Source organism: Malaclemys terrapin, chromosome 4 (assembly GCF_027887155.1).
Source record: "Malaclemys terrapin pileata isolate rMalTer1 chromosome 4, rMalTer1.hap1, whole genome shotgun sequence".
In the NCBI taxonomy this organism is placed as follows: Eukaryota; Metazoa; Chordata; order Testudines; family Emydidae; genus Malaclemys; species Malaclemys terrapin.
In genome coordinates this window covers 2,560,163-2,583,239 of record NC_071508.1, presented here as the reverse complement: position 1 = coordinate 2,583,239, position 23,077 = coordinate 2,560,163, and the positions used below count along the sequence as shown (strand labels likewise).

Genomic DNA, 23,077 nt, shown 5'->3' with positions numbered 1-23,077 from the left:
ATGGGCCCCCTGGGGCGTCTCCATCTCTGCCAGGGACGCTCCTGATACCTGGGTGTCCATCACCTCCAGCTCCTGTGCCGTCACAGGACACACGTCGAGATATTTGTCCTTCTCCTTTTTGCTGATGGGGTAGTAGCCTTCGCTGCGGGCACAGCCAGTCTGGTGCTCCCGCAGGTCCGACGACTTCCGCTTCCGCTTGGGGTTGGCGATGTTGGTGAGTGGGAGCAGGGGTTAAGGAAAAGGACAGCTGGAAAAGATCAACGTGCCCAGATCCCTCATCCCCTCCAGGGGACAGGATCCATGGGCCTTTCAGCCTCTCTAGGGCTGGCAGCCAGGGGGCCCACTTGCATCAGGCTGTGCCAGCAGGAGCAGACAGGGATGCCCACCGCTCAGGCCATGGGGTACAGATCCCACACTCTCATGTTCTATAGGACACCAGCCATCCAGCTGACTACTAAACCTCTGGGGCCGTATGGGAGCCAGTGCCCCCTAGAGGGTAAAGGTCCTGTGTCCCGTTTCTCACTCCCTGAGCCAGCAGGTCCCTCACCTGAGGCCAGATTGGAGCCAATGCTCCCTAGACAGAAAAGGCCCCCTCTCACCTTCCCCACCTCTGAACTAGCCAGCCCCGTCCTGGATGGGATGGGAGCCAGCACCCCCCAGAGACTCCACAGTAAGGATATTGGTGTGGTGCACCCAGTGGGTGTCGTTGAGCCAGTCGGTGCTGTTGTCCTCCTGCAGCAGGCGCTCGTAGGTGAGTTTCAGGTAGTGCATGTCCTCCACGTCCAGGCCCGAGTTCCAGATGTCGTAGAGGATGGTCATCTGCTCGAACTCGCTGCGGGTCTCAAAGGAGGGGAGGGGCTGGGGCCAGGGCTTGTGCGAGTGGGAGCGCAGCGTCCGCCGGCGCGTCTCACCGGCATCAGCGTCCTCGCTCTCCTCCTCCTCCTCCTCGCTCTCCGAGGGGCAGGGCTCCGAGGCCGGGGAGTCCGGTGCCTCCTCTGTGTCTCGGTGTCGCTTCCTCCTGGCCCGCTCCTCCCCAGCCAGTGCCAGGAGGGCGCCCACCTCTGGCTCAGGCTTGGCCTCGCTGGCCTCCGCCACCACCTCCTCCGGCGCTTCCAGCACCTCCCCGACGTGCCCGCCAAAGAGATCCACCCGCAGCAGCTCAGCTGGGCCCTGGGCCTCCTCCTCGGCCTTGGCTGCTCTCCGGGGAGCTGGCGGCGCCGCTTTCACAGCCATGGCGTAGTTGTGCTCCAGGAGGATGCTATTGTCTCGGGGTGCAGGCAGGGCACGGGGGGGCGACTGCTCCTCCGCCTCATCTGATGTCTCCGTGCCCTCCGAATCCTCGGCCTCCTCTTTGGCGCGGCCAATGGGCATCTTCAGGGCGATGTCTGCCAGCACGGCTAGGTCCACGCCACCCGCCTCGGGCTGGTTGGCCAGCTCCAGGAGGGACGAGGCGCCCAGCTGCTCCCGTAGCCGCAGCCGCTCAGCCTCCCCGCTGGCTAGGGGGCGTGGGGGCTCTGAGGAGCGGGAACGGGAGCGACGGCGTCCGCTGCCGGCAGACGGTTCCTCGGCCCAGCACTTCACCAGCGAGGCGTGGTCGGCCGGCAGGTTGCTGATGGTTCTTTGGCTGGCTTTGGGGGGCTCCCGTTTACGCCCCCCACTGAAGGGAGGCTTGGGGGCAGGGGGCGGCGTGGCAGGGCGGGGGGTGTCCTGCACTAAGGGCACTTGGGGCATCGGTGAGGCGGGTTCCACAGGCACTACTGCGGGAGGCTCCTCGGCAGGGGGTGGGGGCAGGGGAGGAAGGGGAAGAGGGGACGGGGCTGCTTCGGCCACCTTCTCTGCCCCCGCCTTGGCCACCTCCTCCTCGCTGGGGGCTGAGAAGGAGACTGTTTTCCGGCGCTTCTTGGGGGGTGGCAGGAGGGGGATGGGCGAGGAGGGGCGGGGAGCCAGCTCAGCCTCACGCTCCTCTGGGGGGGCGGCTTTCTGCTCCGCTGCGGGCTCTGTGAGGGGGGAGATCACAGGGGGTTAGAGACCCCCAATCACACACCGAGATAGAACCCAGGGCCCCTCACTGCCTCCTGGCCTGGCCCTATTGCGCCCCTCTTCAGTGCCTCCCACCACAGGCCTCAGCCAGAAGAGCCTTTGTCAGCTCAACCCCTTCCCGACATGGCCCCCATCCTGCCGTCCTTGGGCCCCGACACATGGCACGATATCCCCGATCTCCAACAACATACTCTCACCCTCCGCTCCTGCTAGACGGGGCATCTCCATCTCTGCCAGGGAGCAGACGGTTGGGGATGACCCTGCCCCTGGTGGGAACGGGCGGATGGGCCCAGATGGGGCATCTCCATCTCTGCCAGGGAGCAGACGGTTGGGGATGACCCTGCCCCTGGTGGGAACGGGCGGATGGGCCCAGATGGGGCATCTCCATCTCTGCCAGGGAGCAGACGGTTGGGGATGACCCTGCCCCTGGTGGGAACGGGCAGATGGGCCTGGATGGGGTGTCTCCATCTCTGCCAGGGAGCAGACGGTTGGGGATGACCCTGCCCCTGGTGGGAACGGGCGGATGGGCCTGGATGGGGTGTCTCCATCTCTGCCAGGGAGCAGACGGTTGGGGATGACCCTGCCCCTCGTGGGAACGGGTGGATGGGCCTGGATGGGGTGTCTCCATCTCTGCCAGGGAGCAGATGGTTGAGGATGACCCTGCCCGGGTGGGAACGGGCAGATGGGGTGTCTCCATCTCTGCCAGGGAACAGACAGTTGGGGACGATCCTGCCCTTCCTGAGGTGATGGACATAATTGGCTACGTACCTAGCGCAGCCTCTTTGACCTTCTCCAGTTCCGTGCCCACCAAGGACTCTGCTTTGCTCTCCTTCCCTGCTGGCTCCACGGGGCAGCTGTCCATGGTGGACTCATCCATGGTGTCCTCTGCTGTCCCCTCCACGCTCTCAGCTTCATCCGAGGAGGAGGAGGAGGAAGAGGACGAGCTGCTCTCAGAGTCCGAAGCACTGTCGCTGTCCTCGTCCGATTCCTCGTAGAGGGAGTATATAGAGGAGTCCTCGCTCTCTGCCGCTTCTAGTCAAAGCAAAGGGCAGCTCAGTCCCCACTGTATAGCAATCTATTGCTGAGATGCAGCCAGCTCTGGGGCGGGGCAGCTGGGAACAGCCGCACAGTGACACTGCCCAGGCATGGCTTGCTTGGCACTGTGACGCAGCCAGCTCTGGGGTGGGGTAGCTGGGAACAGCCACACAGTGACACTGCCCAGGCATGGCTTGCTTGGCACTGTGACGCAGCCAGCTCTGGGGTGGGGTAGCTGAGGAACAGTGATACCACCTGGGAACGGCTCGCCCAGTGCTGAGGGGCAGCTGGGTAACAGCCCCACACAAACATTCAATCTTTCGGGGGGAAGCGATGGAGAGTCCTGGTTGGGCTGGATGCACAGAGGGGACGGAGGGAGCCAGAGCACAGTAAGGGGATCTGGCCAGAACACCGGGGTTCATGCTCTGACTATGGCTGAGGGGAGCCAGGACTTGTGATAACCATTGAACGTCAGAGGCCTGGTTTCTGCCTCACCTGCCGCCTTTATGTGCTGGTAATACTGGGCACCAGGGCCAGCCCTGACTGCCAGTGGAGAGTGCCCCCTGCTGAGCCCTGCCTGTGCTCCCTGCAGCACAGCGCCCCCTAGTGCCACACTGAGCCAGCCCTGACTGCCAGCGGAGTGTGCCCCTGCTGAGCCCCCACCGTGCTCCCTGCAGCACAGCGCCCCCTAGTGCCACACTGAGCCAGTCCTGACTGCCAGCGGAGTGTGCCCCTGCTGAGCCCTGCCTGTGCTCCCTGCAGCACAGCGCCCCCTAGTGCCACACTGAGCCAGCCCTGACTGCCAGCGGAGTGTGCCCCTGCTGAGCCCCCACCGTGCTCCCTGCAGCACAGCGCCCCCTAGTGCCACACTGAGCCAGTCCTGACTGCCAGGGAGTGTGCCCCTGCTGAGCCCCCACCGTGCTCCCTGCAGCACAGCGCCCCCTAGTGCCACACTGAGCCAGTCCTGACTGCCAGGGAGTGTGCCCCTGCTGAGCCCTGCCTGTGCTCCCTGCAGCACAGCGCCCCCTAGTGGCAACAATGGGAAACATCCCAGTTCTTTTACCGTCTGATTCCTCTTCCTTGTCGCTGTGTGCTGCATCCTCCTCTTCCTCCTGCTCGTCCTCTTCCTCCTCCTTGAAAGGATGAAATAGGGTACATGGAGAGAGCTCTTGGGGTTCTCGAAAGGCTGAGAGAATCTTTTACCTTTGTGGGCTCTCCCTGATCCCCAGGCAAACAACCCTCAACTTACCTGGGAGATAGAGTCTTCAAATGGGGAGGGGAAACTGAGGCAGGCAGCCAGGGAAGGGATTGCATGCACAGAAGATGGGCCCTGACAGGGTGTCTCCACCTCTGCCGGGGACAGATTGCTGGAAATGGGCTAGAAGCGGTGGCTGCTCTCACCTTCTCTGAGGACGACTCTTCAGACGTCTCTTCCCCTTCGCTGTCCAGGCAGAAGAGCTTCCGGCGCTTGCCCGGCCCCTTGATCCATTCTTCGTCCCGCTTGGATCCCTTTGGTCCTTGAGCAGCCTCCTTGTCTGCGAGGGGCAAGGGCAGGGATTTAAAGGGAACATTTGCAGGGAGATGAACCCAGGAGTCCTGGCTGCCAACCAGCCTGCGCCCCCATTCCCCCCGCCATTTCTCCAATCCACTAGAGTCCACTCCCCTCCCAAAGCTGGGGAGAGATCCCAGGAGTCCTGGCTCCAAGCCCTGACTACTGTAACCCACCAGACCCCACTCTCCTCCCAGCACCAGGGACAGAACCCCGGAGTCCTGCCTCCCAGCCCCCACTACTCTAACCCACCAGACCACACTCCTCCCCGTGCTAGGGATAGAACCCAACTGTCCTGGCTCCAAGCCCTGACTACTCTAACCCACCAGACCACACTCCTCCCAGCACCAGGGACAGAACCCAGGAGTCCTGGCTCCCAGCCCCCACTACTCTAACCCACCAGACCACTCTCCTCCCAGTGCTAGGGATAGAACCCAACTGTCCTGTATCAAAGCCCCCTCTGCTCTAACCCACAAGACCCCACTCCTGTCCCAGAGCCGGGGAGAGAACCCAGCAGTCCTGGTTCCCAGCCTCCCTGCTCTCACCCACTAAACTGCCATTCCCCTCCCAGAGCCGGGATTGAACTCCCAGCCCCACTGACACCGCTCGGAAGAGACTGCTCACCATCCTCTTCCTCCTCTGCGGGAGTGGAAGGCCGGGGTCGCGTCTCTTCACTGCTCTCCGAGATCTCCGAAGGCTCTTTCCTTTTCACCTGCAAAGAGCACAGTGGTTGCCAGGGACCGCAGCAGCTTGGGGAGTTGACAGGCTAAGAGCAGCGCCCTCTGGAGGAGAAAGGCCCCATGTCCATTCCCCACCCCCTTGAGCCAGCCAGTCCCCTGCCCTGGGACCAGATGAGAGCCTGAGTCCCCCAAAGGGGAAAGGCCCCATGTCCATTCCCCGCCCCCCTGAGCCAGCCAGTCCCCTGCCCTGGGACCAGATGAGAGCCTGAGTCCCCCAAAGGGGAAAGGCCCCATGTCCATTCCCCGCCCCCCTGAGCCAGCCAGTCCCACGCCCTGGGACCAGATGAGAGCCAGAGTCCCCCAAAGGGGAAAGGCCCCATGTCCATTCCTCACCCCCCTGAGCCAGCCAGTCCCCTGCCCTAGGACCAGATGAGAGCCTGAGTCCCCCAAAGGGGAAAGGCCCCATGTCCATTCCCCGCCCCCCTGAGCCAGCCAGTCCCACGCCCTGGGACCAGATGAGAGCCTGAGTCCCCCAAAGGGGAAAGGCCCCATGTCCATTCCCCGCCCCCCTGAGCCAGCCAGTCCCACGCCCTGGGACCAGATGAGAGCCAGAGTCCACCAAAGGGGAAAGGCCCCATGTCCATTCCCCGCCCCCCTGAGCCAGCCAGTCCCACGCCCTGGGACCAGATGAGAACCAGCAACCCCCAAATGGGAAAGGCCCGATGTCCATTCCCAGGCAGTTCAGGTGCATTTACCTTGAAGGACGGGAGCCTGAGTGCCCCACGGAGGCCGGTTCCGAAGCTGAAGCCCTCGAGGCTCACGGTGCCACCGCTCTTGGCCCAGTCGACCAAGGACAGCAGGGCCGGATCTTTGAGTTTGGTTTTCTCCTTCTCCTCCTCCTTGGCCTGTTGCTTGGCTGCGTTCTGGAAGGGCTGAAGGGAGGACACCCTATTAGTAACTCTGCCGAGAGCCACCACAACAAGGCCCCATGCCGTGGGGGCGGGGGGTCTGAGTTCTGCCTTGGGAACGGCACAGGCTGGGGGAGCACACATTGAACCCAGGAGTCCTGGCTCCCAGCCCCCATGCTCTAAACCACTAGACCCCACTTCCTTCCCAGAACTGGGGAGAGAACCCAGGAGTCCTGACTCCCAACTCTGACTCCCGGCTCTAACCCACCAGATCCCACTGCCCTCCCAAGGGTGGAATAGAATCCAGGCATGTCCTGACTTCCAGCCCCCACTCCGACAAATGGAACCCACCCCCATTTTCGACAGGACCGGAGTCAGGAACAGTGCCAAGCACTGGCTTGACGGAGTGAGGGGTGGGGACATGCCCACAGCGTCTGGACATGGGGGGGGGAGGGAGAGGGGGGAGCTAAAAGGGCTGGAGGGTCCCATGGCTGCAGGGTTGGAGGGGCTCACTCCTCCAACACCAGCAGGCTGGCGGTAGGGTTGTGGGGACGGTCACTGCTCTGATTCCCAGAGGGTTGGTGGGGAGGGGCAGATACCGGGGCTGGAGGTTGGCAGTGCCCACTGCTCCAATTCACAAGGGGTTGGAGGCTGGGGAGGCCCCACAGCTCCGATAGCGGGAGGCTTCCATGCTCTCACCTTGGCCTTCTGCTCCTTGCGCTCCCACCACTTGTCGAAGGTGCTGAAGGCCACGTTCTCCACCATCTTACGGTTGAGGTCACGCTGCATGATGCTCTTCATCTCCTGCGTTAGGGTGGCCAGGACACTGTCCACGGTGGAGGCATGTGGGTCGCAGGGCGCCTCCTCCTGGTAGCCCCACGTCGCTGCCCGGTAGTCCAGCAGCCGCTGCGGTTGTGAGGGGGGCGGCGGAGGCGGGGGCTGCTCCGAGCCGGGCGGTGGCTCCTCGGTGCTGGCCGGCTGCTGCAGGAAAAGCTGGTCTCTCGGGAAGTGGCGGCTGTCCTGATCCAGCAGGTAGTGCCCGTAGAGTGGGTGGCTGGCGAATGCTGCCTCCTGATGGTAGGGGAAGGGCTCTTCGTACTGCCCCTTGCCTTGGCGCAGCTGGTGCAGCCGGCTCAGCATCTGCGTCTGCATCTGGAAGGACATGGGCATCCCGCCCCACTGGTTGCCCAGCCGGTTCATCAGCTCCAGGGAGTTAACGAAGTCGTAGATGTGCGGGGGAGCAGCCGCCCCGGGTCCTGTGCCTGCCGCGCCTGCCTGCGCCCCGTAGTCCGGAAGGCCCGGCGCCTGCAGGTGGTGGGGTGGCGGGGCCTGGGAGTAGTCGGCCTCGCCTGTCAGGTGGGGCAGGGACACTGACATGAGGGGCTGCAGTGGGTAGGCAGAGGGTGGCTCCGGCGGGTGGGCAAAGGCCGAGACACCCAGTGGGAGGTGGCCAAGGCCTGCAGGCAACACCGGGAAGTGTGGATCGGCCGGCGCCGACCCCGTGGGCTCATCCTCCGCCTCCTCCTCCGAGATCTCCATGTCCTCGCCCGATGACTGCTGGGAGGCCTGGGGAAGGAGGCGGGGTTAGGACACCCCCCGCTGTTCCAGCAACAGGCCCTGTCCTACCCTGACACCCCCCTGCCCCTCCCCCAGCACTCCCATCCCCATCCCCACCCCACCCTTCTCTTCCCCCAGCAATCCCAACCCTTCCCCTCCCTCTCCAAACCCACATCATGCCCTCAAGTCCTGGCTCCCAGCCCCCCTGCTCTAATTCACTGGATCCCACTCCCTTCCCACAACTGCTGATAGAACCCAGGAATCCTGACTCCCAGCCCCACCCCCGCCCTCTAACACACTAGACCCCACCCCTCTCCCTGACCCCAGGAGCAGCATCTCACCCTGTCCTGCCCGTTGGCCTTGGGTGACTCTACCCCAGCGTCCGGAGCTGGCACCACATCCTCAAAGCTGATGGGCAGGGGTGGGGGCGGGGTGCAGGGCCCATGCGGTTCTGCCCCCTTGGCCCCCGCCTTGCCCCCTTCCTCCTCCTCTTCCTCCGTGTCTGAATTGAGGAAGGAGAACTTGGATCTTTGCTCCTTCAGCAGCATCTCAATGCGCGAGTCCAGGCTGCTGTGCTGGGCAAACGGGACGCTCTCATTGGTGGTCTCCGGCGCTGGGGAGCCCAAACGGGCCGGCGAAGCCTGGGGCGCTGGCGACTGGGCCTGATCTTCGGTGCTGGCAGCTGCGGGGCTGGGCTCTTCCTTGCTTTCCTGAGCCAGAAATTCCGTGGGGGGCAGGGAGTTGGCAGCGAAGGTCTCGGCCGTGGGCAGCAGCCGGTAATCCTGATCACAGGGGTGTGGCTCCGGGGGTAGCGGGAAGGGCTCTGGGGGGGCCGGGTAGGGAGGGTAGATAGCACCGGGGGCTGCGAAGGGCTCCCCTTGCTGGCCGAAGCTGTGGCTGTTCTGGAAGAGGGTCCCGTCCGGCGTGGCTGGAGCCACGGGGTAAGCAGCTGCCGTGGTGGAAGCGGAGGAGGAGGAGGAAGAGGAGGAGGAGGAGGAAGAAGAAGAGGAAGAGGAGGAGGAAGAAGAGGAAGAGGAGGAAGCAGGGGTGGGATCGTCCCGCTGGGGACGCTCCCGATGCCGGGAGTGGTAACTGGAGTCCTCTCTTTGGTGGGAGCGGTGGGCGGAGGAAGAGGAGGAGTGGTGGGAGGCAGAGCGTCCCTCGGAGGAGTGGCGACGCTGGTAGCGCCCGCCTGCCCCCTCGAACTGCTGGTTGTAGGGTGAGTAGTGGGGGTCATTGGGGCGGTAGTGCGAGGAGGAGGCGGCAGTGGTGGCAGCCGTGGAGGAAGAGGAGGAGGAGGAGGAAGAGTAGTGCCGGCGGGAGTACGACTCCGGGTAGCTGTTCTCATGCCTGCGGGACTTGTAGGAGGTCGGCTCCGGGTGATAGCTGGAGTAGCTGGGCGTGCCTTGCCTAGGAGACGGGGGAGGAAAGACACAGGCAGTGAAATCCGGGCACCGCAGGAACAGCTGTTAGCCCCAGAGACCCCTGCTGGGTCGGGACAGCTGGCTCACAGCCACACACAACGCCGCACAGGGCTGGCTCATCCAGCACTGACTGCCAGGGGAGAGCGGCCCCCACTGAGTCCCTGCCCTGCTCCCTGCAGCACAGCGCCCCCTAGTGCCACATTGGGGCCGGAACTGACTGCCGGGGAAAGCGCCCACCCCGCTCCCTGCGGCAGCTCCAGCCCAGCTGTCTGGCGTGAGCGCCAATGGCGCAGGGAAGCTGTGCGTTGGGTCCAGCAGAGAGTACAGAGCACGTACCTGCTGGAGTAGGCCGAGTCTTGGGAATACGGCGTTCCTCCTCGGGGGGTGTGCGGGGTCCCCTGGGACGACTGGGGGGTAAACTGACCATAGAACGAGGGGGTATCCTGGCGAGCACTGGAGTATGGGGTGTCCTGAGAGCAAGGGGTCCCATTGCCGGGCGTCGAACCCACAGTGCTGCCTGAGTAGGAGGAGTCGGTGGATTGGCGCCGTCGGGACTCTGACTACAGGAGGAAGGAAGAGAAGTTTAAAGATATCTGGTACCTCTGGGGCGGGGCTGCTGGGAATCGCCATGCAGCGACACCGCCTGGGGATGGCTCGCCCAGCTCTGAGATGCAGCCACCTCTTGGGCAGGGCAGCTGGGGAACAGCCACACACAGCACTGCACAGGGATGGCGCCAGGCACTCAGATGCAGCCACCTCTGAGGAGGAGCATCTGAGGGACAGCTGCACAGTGCTCACCCGGCGGTGAAATGCAGCCAGCTCTGGGGCGGTGCAGCAGGATAACGGCTGCACACAACGCTGCACAGGGATGGCTTGCCTGGAGTGGAGATGCAGCCACCTCTTGGGCAGCTGGAGAACAGTTTGTAGCTCTGACAAGTCAGGCTACTTATTCCCATTCCTACACACGGACGCCGGTGCCTGAATTTGAGACGTGGAGTAAGAGCCTGGCCCCTAGCCCACCCCGCCAGCCTCCTGTACCGTCTCGGCCTGGGCCACAGGCGCTGGGAATTTCTCGCTCAGAGATTTGCCCCCGGTGGGCACAGTCTGAGGGGTGTAGGAGCCGTTGACGATCAGCTCATAGTACTTCATCCGCTGCTGTCCTGCAGGGGTAGGGAGAGAGCACAAGGTCAGGCTTGGTAATTCTAGTAGGCGATTCATGATGCAGCCGCTTCTGGGGCAGAGCGCAACAGCGGTACCAAATATAACTAAATGGCGCCCACCCCATTTTTCCAGGCTGCTGACAGAACCCCTCAGCTAAGGTGGAAAGACCGAGTGGGATTCTTAGGAGAACAGGAAGCCAGGTGGATAGAGAATCCTGGCACACCTGGGGTCAGTTACGGAATGGGGATGACACAAGGATGAGTGAAAGGCAGGAGCAACCAGCCGTCCTTCGTCCCAGCAGCTTGCCCCGGAAGGAAGCTGGGGCTTACGCTGGGTCACGCTGCTGGCCGTCTTATCTCCGCTGCCCCCTTGATCCCTCCCTACGGCACCGTTTCCTTTCCTGAAGACTGAGCTGTTTTAGTCGAGAGCCTCTGGGCTCTGTCTAGGGTGTATGGGCACAAACCACCAGCCTGGGTCGCACAGGAGGCCAGACTAGATGATCCATTGGTCCCTTCTGGCCTGAAACGATGATACACCACTGGTGCAGAGGGCCCATTTGGGATTTCCCGCTGTTGTCACACAAAGAGGAGCAGCGACCCCAGGATCCCAGCAGAGAAAACCAGCCCCGCTGGGGAGACGCCAGGGGTCGGAGAGGAGAAGCACTCTCTGCCCCCAAGGAGGAGGTGTTTAAAATACAAGACACCTCCTGACAAGGATGCTTCCCAGGTGACCGGATGGCGACAGGATCTGCTCTAGCTGACTGGGGCCGTGGGCTGGAGGCAGGAACCCAGGGCCTGGGTTATTCAGCCAGATGCAGGCTCTGCATTGTGAACAGCACCTAAGGGTCCCTGTCCCTCACCCCTTCTGCGAGTGCAGCCACCCCTGCCACGTGGGGGGTCTTTGACCTAAGAGATTTCGGCCATGATTCTTAGAAAGTTGTTGGCATCCTGTTGCCAGTTAAGGGCCCAGATCCCCAGCTGGGGCACTGAGGGAAGAGCACCCCCTACTGAGCCCCTGACACTGCTACACTGTCTTAGTTCCCATTGGCTTTGAAGGAGCGACAGTGATTTGCACCGGCTGGGGAACTGACCCACGGGGAAAGGAATGAACCACAATGGGGAGCATGGGGCCCGAGGGGAGGGGAGAGCTCCAAGGTGGGGTTGGTACCTTTGATGTCCAGCTGAGCGTGGATGATGTTGCCCATGACCGAGGTGTTATGCAGGTTCTTGACGGTTTCCTTGGCTCCGCGGGTGCTGGTGAAAAGCACCTTGGCCAGGCCCAGGTGCTTGCGGTTCTTGGGATTGTAGAGAATCTCGATCTCCTCGATCTCCCCGTACTTCTTGCACATCTCGGCCAGGAAGGGCTCCTTGATGTTGTCATTCAGCCGGGCAAAGGTCACCTCCTTCAGCGGGATCTGCCCGATGTAGAACTCGTCCAGCTGCCACCGGGCAAAGGGGAGAGATCAGCACCCACACACTGACCCCCAGCAGCCTCCAGGCAGGGGGAATGAGACCTGGGGCCTTTCCCCTCTAGAGCGTGCTGGTTCCAATCCAGCCCCAGGGTGGGGGTCTAGCTGGCTTGGGGGACAGGGAATGGGCCCCTTCCCAACTAGGGGGCATCAGCTGTGATCCAGCACCAGGGCAGGGGGACTGACTGGCTGGCTCAAGTGGTGGGGAATGGGACATGGGGCCTTGCCCCTCTAGAGGGCACTGGTTCCCATCCGGCCCGTATTGGGGACTGGCTGGCTCAGAGGGTAGGGAATGGGACACAGGGCCTTTCCCCTCTAGGGGGCACTGGCTCCAACGCAGGCCCATGTGGGGAGTATCCCATCTACCCGTCTTCACTACACAGCAGCCCACAGTGGCCAAAAGGCTCTGGAAGTTGGCTAGATCCCAGCACACATCCGGATGGGAATGGCCTAGCTGAAGGATTAGCAGCTCATTGGGAACTGCTGCAGTAACATCCCTGGGGCTGGCTTGGGGAGCGGCAGAGGGGAGCTTGCTGCCCTGCTGGGGAGCTGGGACGCTCCAGGGAGAGCTGGGACCAGGCAAACTCCACCCTGCTTACCTTGAATTTAGGAACAGGGAGCGACAGTTCTCTGTGCTTGGACCATATCCTGCGCGGCCGGGGGTCTCGTACATCACCCACAGGAGGATATCCTGAATCCTGGGGGAGAAGGAAGAAAGGTTAGCTGGAGGTTACCTTGCAAAGGACCTCAAAAAGAAGAACAGGAGTACTTGTGGCACCTTAGAGACTAACAAATTTATTAGAGCATAAGCTTTCGTGGACTACAGCCCACTTCTTCGGATGCATATAGAATGGAACATATAATGAGGAGATATATATACACACATACAGAGAGCATAAACAGGTGGGAGTTGTCTTACCAACTCTGAGAGGCCAATTAATTAAGAGAAAAAAAACTTTTGAAGTGATAATCAAGCTAGCCAGTACAGACAGTGTGATAAGAAGTGTGAGAGTATTTACAAGGGGAGATAGAGTCAACGTTTGTAATGGCTCAGCCATTCCCAGTCCTTATTCAAACCGGAGTTGATTGTGTCTAGTTTGCATATCAATTCTAGCTCTGCAGTCTCTCTTTGGAGTCTGTTTTTGAAGTTTTTCTGTTGTAATATAGCCACCCGCAGGTCTGTCACTGAATGACCAGACAGGTTAAAGTGTTCTCCCACTGGTTTTTGAGTATTTTGATTCCTGATGTCAGATTTGTGTCCATTAATTCTTTTGCATAGAGACTGTCCGGTTTGGCCAATGTACATGGCAGAGGGGCATTGCTGGCACATGATGGCATATATCACATTGGTAGATGTGCAGGTGAACGAGCCCCTGATGGTATGGCTGATGTGATTAGGTCCTATGATGATGTCACTTGAATAGATATGTGGACAGAGTTCTCCTCATTATATGTTCCATTCTATATGCATCCGAAGAAGTGGGCTGTAGTCCACGAAAGCTTATGCTCTAATAAATTTGTTAGTCTCTAAGGTGCCACAAGTACTCCTGTTCTTCTTTTTGCGGATACAGACTAACACGGCTGTTACTCTGAAACTTGTCATTATGCAAGGCACTGCATTTAGCCGTATGGAATGGAAATCCATCAACCTCATGAAAAAACTCGTACAGATACAGACAGACATCATCTTCCTTTCCAAATGCAAGCAGATGGACATCATACCAAAAGGACTAAAGGTAAAAAATCCATTACAATCTACATATCACACAGACTATGCTGAGAGACTGTGTCACACACTCTCAAAGAAACTGCGAAACCACCTGATCAGCATCCTATACAGCAAACAGGGAAAGATTAAGAATGAGCTCTCAGAACTGGATACTCTCATAAGAAACCAACCTTCCACACAAACTTCCTCATGGATAGACTTTACAAAAACTAGACAAGCCATTTACAAGACAAACTTTGCCTCTCTACAAAGGAAAAAGGACACTAAACTATCTAAACTGCTACATGCCACAAGCAGCCACAACAGTAGTTCCCTTAACCCACCCAGCAATATTGTTAATCTTTCCAGCTATACTCTTAGCCCAGCAGAAGAGTCTGTCCTATCTCGGGGCCTCTCCTTTTGTCCCTCCAGACCCATGAATATGATACAGTTCTGCGGTGATCTAGAATCCTACTTTCGACGTCTCCGACTCAAAGAATATTTCCAACATACCTCTGAACAGCATACTAACCCACAGAATCCTCCCTACCAGCACTACAAAAAAAAGGATTCTGCATGTACTCCTCCGGACGGTCGAAACAACAGACTGGATTTCTACATAGATTGCTTCCGTCGACGTGCAAAGGCTGAAATTGTGGAAAAGCAACATCACTTGCCACATAACCTCAGCCATGCTGAACACAACGCCATCTACAGCCTCAGAAACAACCCTGACATCATAATCAAAAAGGCTGACAAAGGAGGTGCTGTCGTCATCATGAATAAATTGGAATATGACCAGGAGGCTGCTAGACAGCTCTCTAACACCACATTCTACAGGCCATTATCCTCTGATCCCACTGAGGATTACCTAAAGAAACTACACCATCTGCTAAAAAAACTCCCTGACAAAGCACAGGAACAAATCCGTACAGACACATGCCTAGAACCCCGACCAGGGGTATTCTATTTGCTACCGAAGATCCATAAACCTGGATATCCTGGACGCCCCATCATCTCAGGCATTGGCACCCTAACATCAGGCTTGTCTGGTTATGTAGACTCTGTCCTAAGACCCTACGCTACCAGCACTCCCAGCTATCTTCGAGACACCACTGACTTCCTGAGGAAACTACAATCCATCGGTGATCTTCCAGAAAACACCATCCTGGCCACTATGGACGTAGAAGCCCTCTACACCAATATTCCACACAAAGATGGACTACAAGCTATCAGGAACAGTATCCCTGATAATGTCACAGCTAACCTGGTGGCTGAACTTTGTGATTTTGTCCTCACCCACAACTATTTCACATTTGGGGACAATATATACCTTCAAGTCAGCAGCACTGCTATGGGTACCCGCATGGCCCCACAATATGCCAACATTTTTATGGCTGACTTAGAACAACGCTTCCTTAGCTCTCGTCCCCTAACGCCCCTACTCTACTTGCGCTACATTGATGACATCTTCATCATCTGGACCCATGGAAAAGAAGCCCTTGAGGAATTTCACCATGATTTCAATAATTTCCATCCCACCATCAACCTCAGCCTAGATCAATCCACACAAGCGGTCCATTTCCTGGACACTACTGTGCTAATAAGCGATGGTCACATCAATACCACCCTATACCGGAAACCTACTGACCGCTACACTTACCTACATGCCTCCAGCTTCCATCCAGGACACACCACACGATCCATTGTCTACAGCCAAGCTCTAAGATATAACCGCATTTGCTCCAATCCCTCGGATAGAGACAAGCACCTACAAGATCTCTATCAAGCATTCTTAAAACTACAATACCCACCTGCTGAAGTGAAAAAACAGATTGACAGAGCCAGACGAGTACCCAGAAGTCACCTCCTACAAGACAGGCCCAACAAAGAAAATAACAGAACACCACTAGCTGTCACCTTCAGCCCCCAACTAAAACCTCTCCAGCGCATCATCAGAGATCTACAACCTATCCTGAAAGATGATCCTTTACTCTCACAGATCTTGGGAGACAGACCTGTCCTCGCTTACAGACAACCCCCCAACCTAAAGCAAATACTCACCAGCAACCACACATCACTGAACAAAACCACTAACCCAGGAACCTATCCTTGTAACAAACCCCGATGCCAACTCTGTCCACATATCTATTCAAGTGACATCATCATAGGACCTAATTACATCAGCCATACCATCAGGGGCTCGTTCACCTGCACATCTACCAATGTGATATATGCCATCATGTGCCAGCAATGCCCCTCTGCCATGTACATTGGCCAAACCGGACAGTCTCTACGCAAAATAATTAATGGACACAAATCTGACATCAGGAATCAAAATACTCAAAAACCAGTGGGAGAACACTTTAACCTGTCTGGTCATTCAGTGACAGACCTGCGGGTGGCTATATTACAACAGAAAAACTTCAAAAACAGACTCCAAAGAGAGACTGCAGAGCTAGAATTGATATGCAAACTAGACACAATCAACTCCGGTTTGAATAAGGACTGGGAATGGCTGAGCCATTACAAACGTTGACTCTATCTCCCCTTGTAAATACTCTCACACTTCTTATCACACTGTCTGTACTGGCTAGCTTGATTATCACTTCAAAAGTTTTTTTTCTCTTAATTAATTGGCCTCTCAGAGTTGGTAAGACAACTCCCACCTGTTTATGCTCTCTGTATGTGTGTATATATATCTCCTCATTATATGTTCCATTCTATATGCATCCGAAGAAGTGGGCTGTAGTCCACGAAAGCTTATGCTCTAATAAATTTGTTAGTCTCTAAGGTGCCACAAGTACTCCTGTTCTTCTTTTTGCGGATACAGACTAACACGGCTGTTACTCTGAAAGGACCTCAGTGGGTGGCTGGACCAGAAAGAGATGGGTGTTAGGACTCCTGGGGTCTAGCCCTGGCTCTGGGAGTGGAATGGGAGCTAGTGGTTAGAACAGGGGGCTGGCAGTCAGGACTCCTGGGTTCAGTTCCCCCGTTCTCTGGATTGCCTAGGACACAAGACAGCATTCCTGTTTGAACAAGGGCATGCAATAATTACCCCTAGCTCTTAAGTCACGCTCTCTCATAAACCTCAGAACACTTTACAAAGGAAAGTCAGGCTCACTAGACCCATTTTACAGAAGGGGAAAACTGAAGCACAGTGGGAGACAGTGACTTGCCCAGGGGCAGCCAACAAGCCAGTGGCAGAGCCAGGAGTAACACTCAGGTCTCCTGAATCCCAGCCCAGTGCTCTACTCACTAGACCATGCTACCATAACATCCAATCTTCATTTTAAAATGCCAGGGATGGGGAATCTACCACAGCCCTTGTTAAATTGTTCCAACAGTGAATTCCCCTCACTTATGCCTTATTTCCAGTCTGACTGTGTCTAGCTTCCACTTCCAGCCACTGGATTGTGTTAGACCTTTGTCTGCTAGATTGCAGGGCCCATTGTCAAATGTCTGTTCCCAGTGGAGACACTTACAGCAAGGCTCATGGGAATTAGATTTTTATCTGTAAATGTTGCTTTCGCTGTATGCACACAAACTGACAAAAAAGATTTCCTTCAATAATAATCAAAGTTTACATCTAGGCAAAGTAAGAAAAACGCTGCTTGAGAGGTTTTTTTTGACATGTGATGCTGACAATTTGTGTTTGAACGGTTATAAACCTTGAACTTTTTGAATGTCAACGTCTACTGTCATTAATTATTGTTCCCCCCACCCCCCATAACTTTACCTGCAACTGTGAAAATCTAAATGGATAAAAATCCAAAGAGTTGCTTTAAAGTATCCATCATAATTATACAAAAAGAAAAACTGACTTCTGCTAAGCCTACTTACAGATGGTTACCCCTTCCCTTTCCCCTGTGGTGGATTTCTCTGCATTTGTTTTAACATGGGGGAATGGTTTTATTCTCGTATAGTACTCTTCACACACCGTAGAAGGATGGCTGTGTTCTCGATCAGCATCCTGCGCATCTCTAGGGGCTAATGTTTGTTTCACAGAGGCAAAATCAGAGCCCTAATCTAGAGAAGTCCAGTTCTCAGCTCCAGCACGCAGGGCTCATCCTCTTATTAAGGGCCCTGGGGAAGACGATAGGTCAGGTTAATCAAGGGTTTTTGTCTGAGGTTGCTACTGTTATTGTTATTCCTACTGGCTGTCATGAGCAACCTGAAACCTCGTCAATTTCAGAAGTGGTTTCACAGAGGAACTTTGAATCAGATTACTAGGTTATGTGGTTTCCCAAACATGCTACATAGATTCCAGAAGGGATTATTGTGATCATCTAGTCTGACCTGCTTTGTAACACAGGCAACAGAACTTCCCCAAAACAATTCCTAGAGCAGATCTTTTAGAAAAAACATCCAACCTTGATTTTAAAATGGTCAGTGATGGGGAATCCACCACGACCCCTGCTGAATTGTTCCAATGGTTAATTACTCTCACTGTTAAAAATGTACACTTTATAAAGGGGTTTCTCTCCCCTCCCCGCTGTTGTGGGAAAGACTCCAACAAAAACAACAGCAGGGAAAAGGGACTGTCAAGGAAGGGAGTGAAACTGACCAGACATAAAGTGATCAAATGAAGGCTGGGAAAGAATATGATTGCTCTCTCTAAATATATATAATCTATAGGGGAGACACTGTTATTTACATATGGGATCTCAGCAATCAGATACCACACGTATATAATCTATCCCCTACCCCAATATGTTGTTATATGAATACACACTATCTGGGGATAGATATCTATATACAGGTGCGGATTGCTCAGATTATGTATTATACAATCTATCCCCTTCCCACGATTATATGTATAATCATATACCCTGTACATAATATATGGGGGGGGGGATTTGACTGAGGGTGCTTTTAGATATACAGCAGGGTGCCCAACCTGTGGCTCCGGAGCCACATGTGGCTCTTCAGAGGTTAATATGCGGCTCCTTGTCTAGGCACCGACTCCAGGGCTGGAGCTACAGGCGCCAACTTTCTAGTGTGCCGGGGGGTGCTCACTGCTCCACTCGGGCTCTGCCACAGGCCCTGCCCCGACTCCACCCCCCCTTCGCCTACCGTGCCCTTGTTCTTCCCTCGTCCCCCGCCCCAGAGCCTCCTGCACACCACGAAACAGCTGATCAGCAGGGCTGCCGGTGGGTGGGAGGCGGTGGGAGCGGGGTGGGGAGCTGATGGGGGGCTGCTGACGTATTACTGTGGCTCTTTGGCAATGGACATTGGTAAATTCTGGCTCCTTCTCAGGCGCAGGTTGGCCACCCCGATATACAGTGTTTCTTTAGACAGAGATTTTGATGCAATGCACAGTTAGCCTGTGGAATTCAGTGCTTTGGGGCCAAGAGCTTAGCAAAATTCAAAGAAGGCCAGGACTTTTATCCGGATAATGAGAAGATCCATGATTACAGCAATAGATATTAAACAGACAGGGGTTTTGCATGGGATATAAATCCTCATGCAAGAGGATGCAATCTCTGATGGGGGCTAGGAAGAAATATGCCCAAGGGGGCAGGTTATTCCAGAATTATCCCCTTCCTCTGAAGCAGTTGGTGTTGGCTACTGTTGGAGAAGGGATAGCAACCTAGATGGGACTGTCAGTCTGATCTGGGGTGGCAGGATACCAGGCTAGATGGGCACACAGGTCTGATCTGAGGAGGTGGGATACCAACCTAGATGGGCCCATAGGTTTGTTCTGGGGCAGCAGGGATGGGGACAGGTGATCTAGACGGGCCCATGTGTCTGATCCAGGGCAGCAGGGAAGGGGTGGGATACTAAGCTAGACTGGCCCATGGGTTTGATCCAGGGTGGAAGGGAGGAGGTGTGTATCGGACTAGATGGGCCCGTGGGCCTAATCCGGGGTGGCATGGAAAGGGCAGGATCCCAATCTAAATGGGCCCAGGGAGGTCTGATCTGGGCGGGGCCGGGATGGGGAGCAGGATATCAGGCTAGATGGGCCCAATCTGTGGTGGCAATTATGTTTTTAATTACGCAAAATCTTAGCTCTTTGGACATTGGCAACCACCTAGGGATAAAGGGTAGCCATAGAAAAAAAAAATCTCAAGAATAAATTGCACAAGACCACTGAGTTTCGGCTGTGGGGGACAGGCTTATTGGAACAGACAGACTGGATCAGATCCATGGGCCCATCTACCCTGGTTTCCTGTCCCCTCTCTGTCCCCCTGAGTCAGACCCATGGGCCCATCTAGATCAGCATCACACCAGCTCCCTGTCTCGCTGGATCAGAGCCATCTAGCCTGGGATCCTGTCTCCCACAAGCTTTAGAGAAAAGGATCTGGGCCACTGGTGGTAGGTTCTGCTCAATTCTGCTGCTGCACAGAGATCTGTGCGATGGGTTTTTAAGTCATGCCCACTTGTCATTTATATAAATCTAAATAAAAAATCCTACAAGGCAACCTGCCCATAGATCTATATTGTGTCAGACCTAAAAGCCAGAATCATGGCCCAGGCCCCCACTGTGCTAGGTGCTGTACAAACACAGAACAAAAAGAGGCTCCCTGCCCCAGAGAGCTTATGATCGAAGTACAAGACAAGAGACAACAGGTGAAGACAGAAAGACAGCCAGATGGGGGAATACACTGAGCCAGGATGGTGAGCACCACACACCTTTTTGTCAGCATCACAACAAAGGGGAGTTTTGAGGAGGGATGTTAAGGACAATGGGGCAGCTTTGCAGCTGTTTATGGGCAGCTCCTCGCAGACAGCAGGGGTAACCTGGGAGAAAACCCAAAAGTGCCTATTTAAAAACATAACAAGTGAGCAGCGGCGGCCATGGGCCGACCAGCAGCAGGAACAGTCATCTCAAAAGCAAATGAGACAGCATAGATTGGGTGGGGACCGGCCGGCCGTGGAAGAGAAAACAAGCAGCTTATATTTGATGCGATGGAGAAGGGGGAGCTAGTGTAGGGATGCAAAGTGAGGGGTGACACAGGCAAAGCGATGGGCTTGGAGAACTATCTTTGCAGCAGCGTTCTGAATGCATACAAGCAAGGAAACACTGCATTTATCAAGACCAGAGACAAGGACACTGCAAGGATCCAGATGAAATGAGGAGAGCCTAGGGGTTGTGTTTCTTCCTCACCTGATGCAAGCAGAAATTGGCATCTGCCTGATATATCAGGATTTATATATCCTCTCTAAGAAAATGTGCCACAAATCTACATGGTCTGGTCTATACCCCAGCCGGTGACCAGTCCCTTGGGAGTGACCCCTTTTACAGGGCCAAACCCCACAGGTTCACAAAGTTGCACAGCGGCAGGCCCACGGCATCCATGAGTGGGCCTTCGGCACCAGCAATCCCACTCTCTCTTCATGGCTCCCTGCAGCAAATCCAGCCTGTGGGAGGCTGGTATTGGGCCCCTCCATGTGGATAAAAATCAATTATTATTTAAAAAAAAAAATCTGATTTGATTTAAATCTGATTTTTTTTTTGCTAAAATGCTTTTTGAGGAAAACACCCATCTAAAGATAGTTTTAATTAAGATACATTATAGCTCAAAGATACCTCATCGTGGAATAGGGATTAAAAACTCTAATTCTATAGTAGGAGACAATATATTCATGTCATGTTTAAGAAAAGTTTTGTAAATGAGTTCGTATAGTTCATGGATTAGGGATCCAATCTTATGGGGTTCCACGGGCTTCTGTAGAGATTATTTAGGTTAATCTTTCTATCTACCCAATGGGACACAGTGCTCAGTCTAGAACAGGGGTCGGCAACCTTTCAGAAGTGGTGTGCTGAGTCTTCATTTATTCACTCTAATTTAAGGTTTTGCATGCCAGTAATACATTTTAACGTTTATAGAAGGTCTCTTTCTAGAAGTCTATAACATATAACTAAACCATTGTTGTATGTAAAGTAAATAAGGTTTTTAAAATGTTTAAAAAGCTTCATTTAAAATTAAATTAAAATGCAGAGCCCCCCGGACCAGTGGCTAGGACCCGGGCAGTGTGAGTGCCACTGAAAATCAGCTCGCCATAGGTTGCCTACCCTGGTCTAGAAGATACCAGCAGAGATGCTTAGTTTTGCAGTTTTCAAACTGTGGATTTGTGTCTCCAGAGGTAACAGGCTTGTTAACAGCAAAAATTATTTTAAATAAATTAAATAAATAAATAAATAAATATAGAGGGGTGAGACATAACAGACCTCAACCTTATTGTCCCTCTACAAATGTGTGTACACAGAGTCAATCCCTTACCTCTCTCTAAAAGTGCAAAGTTTCAGAAAGTTCAATGAATAGAAGATTGTTGGGGGCGGAATAGATCTGGACAAGGAGAAGAAGTCTGGAGATAAATGTGAGAAGGGAGGGACAGGCAGTAGAAACAAAAGTGAAACTGTTTGAGCAGCATATTCCAGAAGTCTTGAGGTCTTTCTGAGTGTAGCCTTCATTGATTTGAGATCTACCATAGCATTCTCTCTCTAGAAGGGAAAACCTATAATAGCAGCAGGCCGTGAGAGACACCCAGTTTAGGAATATTTTAATGAAGTTCCTCTACCTGTGGTTAAGACAGGCATGTGTGCAAAATGCAAACAGTGCAACAAAGAAATGCAAGGCCTGGTTGCCCAAATGAAACAACATCAGGAGAAGTGTTCCTGCTCAGGAGGAAGTTGCGTTGTAGATGATGAAAGGAACATGTCTGAACATGCAGGATCTTCAGCTTGGTAACGAACAACCAACAAGAATTTTTACGTAGAAATCCATGCACTTTACGTAGAAATCCATGATTAAATCGAGTCTTCCTGACTAGTGATTTAAACCATGAATTAAATCAAATCCACCCTGGGGCTCCTCCAGGGCGCAAGGCTCCCAGTCAATATTTGCAGCCACAGACAGCCTTTTCAAAACCAAGTAATTTATTAGTCACCTGGCTACAGCATCTGATAGTCCTGAAGTTAGCAAACACAGGCAGAAGTTAAGCCCTAGTCCATTCTAGCCAAGCCAGTGCCATGAGCCAGCCCAGCAGTGAGAGATTCTCGCTGTCACTTTGTCCATCCAGGTGACAGCAGCTGGGGCTAGGAACACAGGGCGACGGCTGCCTCTCGGAGCCAGGCCTGGTGAGAGGACTGCCTCGTTTGGCTGCCAGTGATGGACTTAGGGTGGCATGAGCCCAGACAGGGCAGAGCACTGACTTCCCTGGTACTCTACAGAGCCCAGGTGGCATGGAAAAGTTTATTTAGGACTTTGGGTAACCCTGATCTAGCCAGAGGACTGCCCCACCGCAATATGGAAGGCATCGGAGGCTGAGCGGATCAGCTGGAGACTAGGAGGGAAACCGAGGGAGAGCCACTGCCATGCCAAGCCAGAAGGGGGCACCAGCCATGGAAAAATGTTACATTGATCCAGGAGCGGGGCTGCTTAGTGCTAATGCCAGACAAAACGTTTATTGGCTCTATGTTTTCGTGAGCTGCCATGTCTCTGCCTGGAGTCACCTGTTGTCTCGTCTTGCACTTAGCTTGGCAGCTCTAAGGGGCGGGGACTGTTGTGTCTGTGCAATGCCTAGCACGATGGGGTCTTGG

General features: G+C 55.1%; 1 protein-coding gene across 2 annotated transcripts in view; it reads right to left on the bottom strand.

The window, feature by feature from the left end:
• SETD1A (SET domain containing 1A, histone lysine methyltransferase) overlaps positions 1-23,077 on the bottom strand; it is a 39,427-nt gene that overhangs the window by 6,660 nt on the left and 9,690 nt on the right. For both annotated transcript variants that reach the window (XR_008444947.1, XM_054028710.1), the window contains exons 4-16: positions 12,422-12,520; positions 11,522-11,792; positions 10,232-10,353; positions 9,530-9,753; positions 8,111-9,179; positions 6,912-7,778; positions 6,060-6,236; positions 5,249-5,336; positions 4,477-4,610; positions 4,139-4,208; positions 2,809-3,072; positions 681-1,997; positions 49-218 (exon numbers count right to left, since the gene is read on the bottom strand). Coding sequence is in view for 1 of the 2 variants with exons in the window: in XM_054028710.1 (XP_053884685.1) it covers positions 49-218; positions 681-1,997; positions 2,809-3,072; positions 4,139-4,208; positions 4,477-4,610; positions 5,249-5,336; positions 6,060-6,236; positions 6,912-7,778; positions 8,111-9,179; positions 9,530-9,753; positions 10,232-10,353; positions 11,522-11,792; positions 12,422-12,520 (4,872 nt within the window). In the remaining variant the exon portion in view is untranslated. The remainder of the gene's footprint in view (positions 1-48; positions 219-680; positions 1,998-2,808; positions 3,073-4,138; positions 4,209-4,476; positions 4,611-5,248; positions 5,337-6,059; positions 6,237-6,911; positions 7,779-8,110; positions 9,180-9,529; positions 9,754-10,231; positions 10,354-11,521; positions 11,793-12,421; positions 12,521-23,077) is intronic.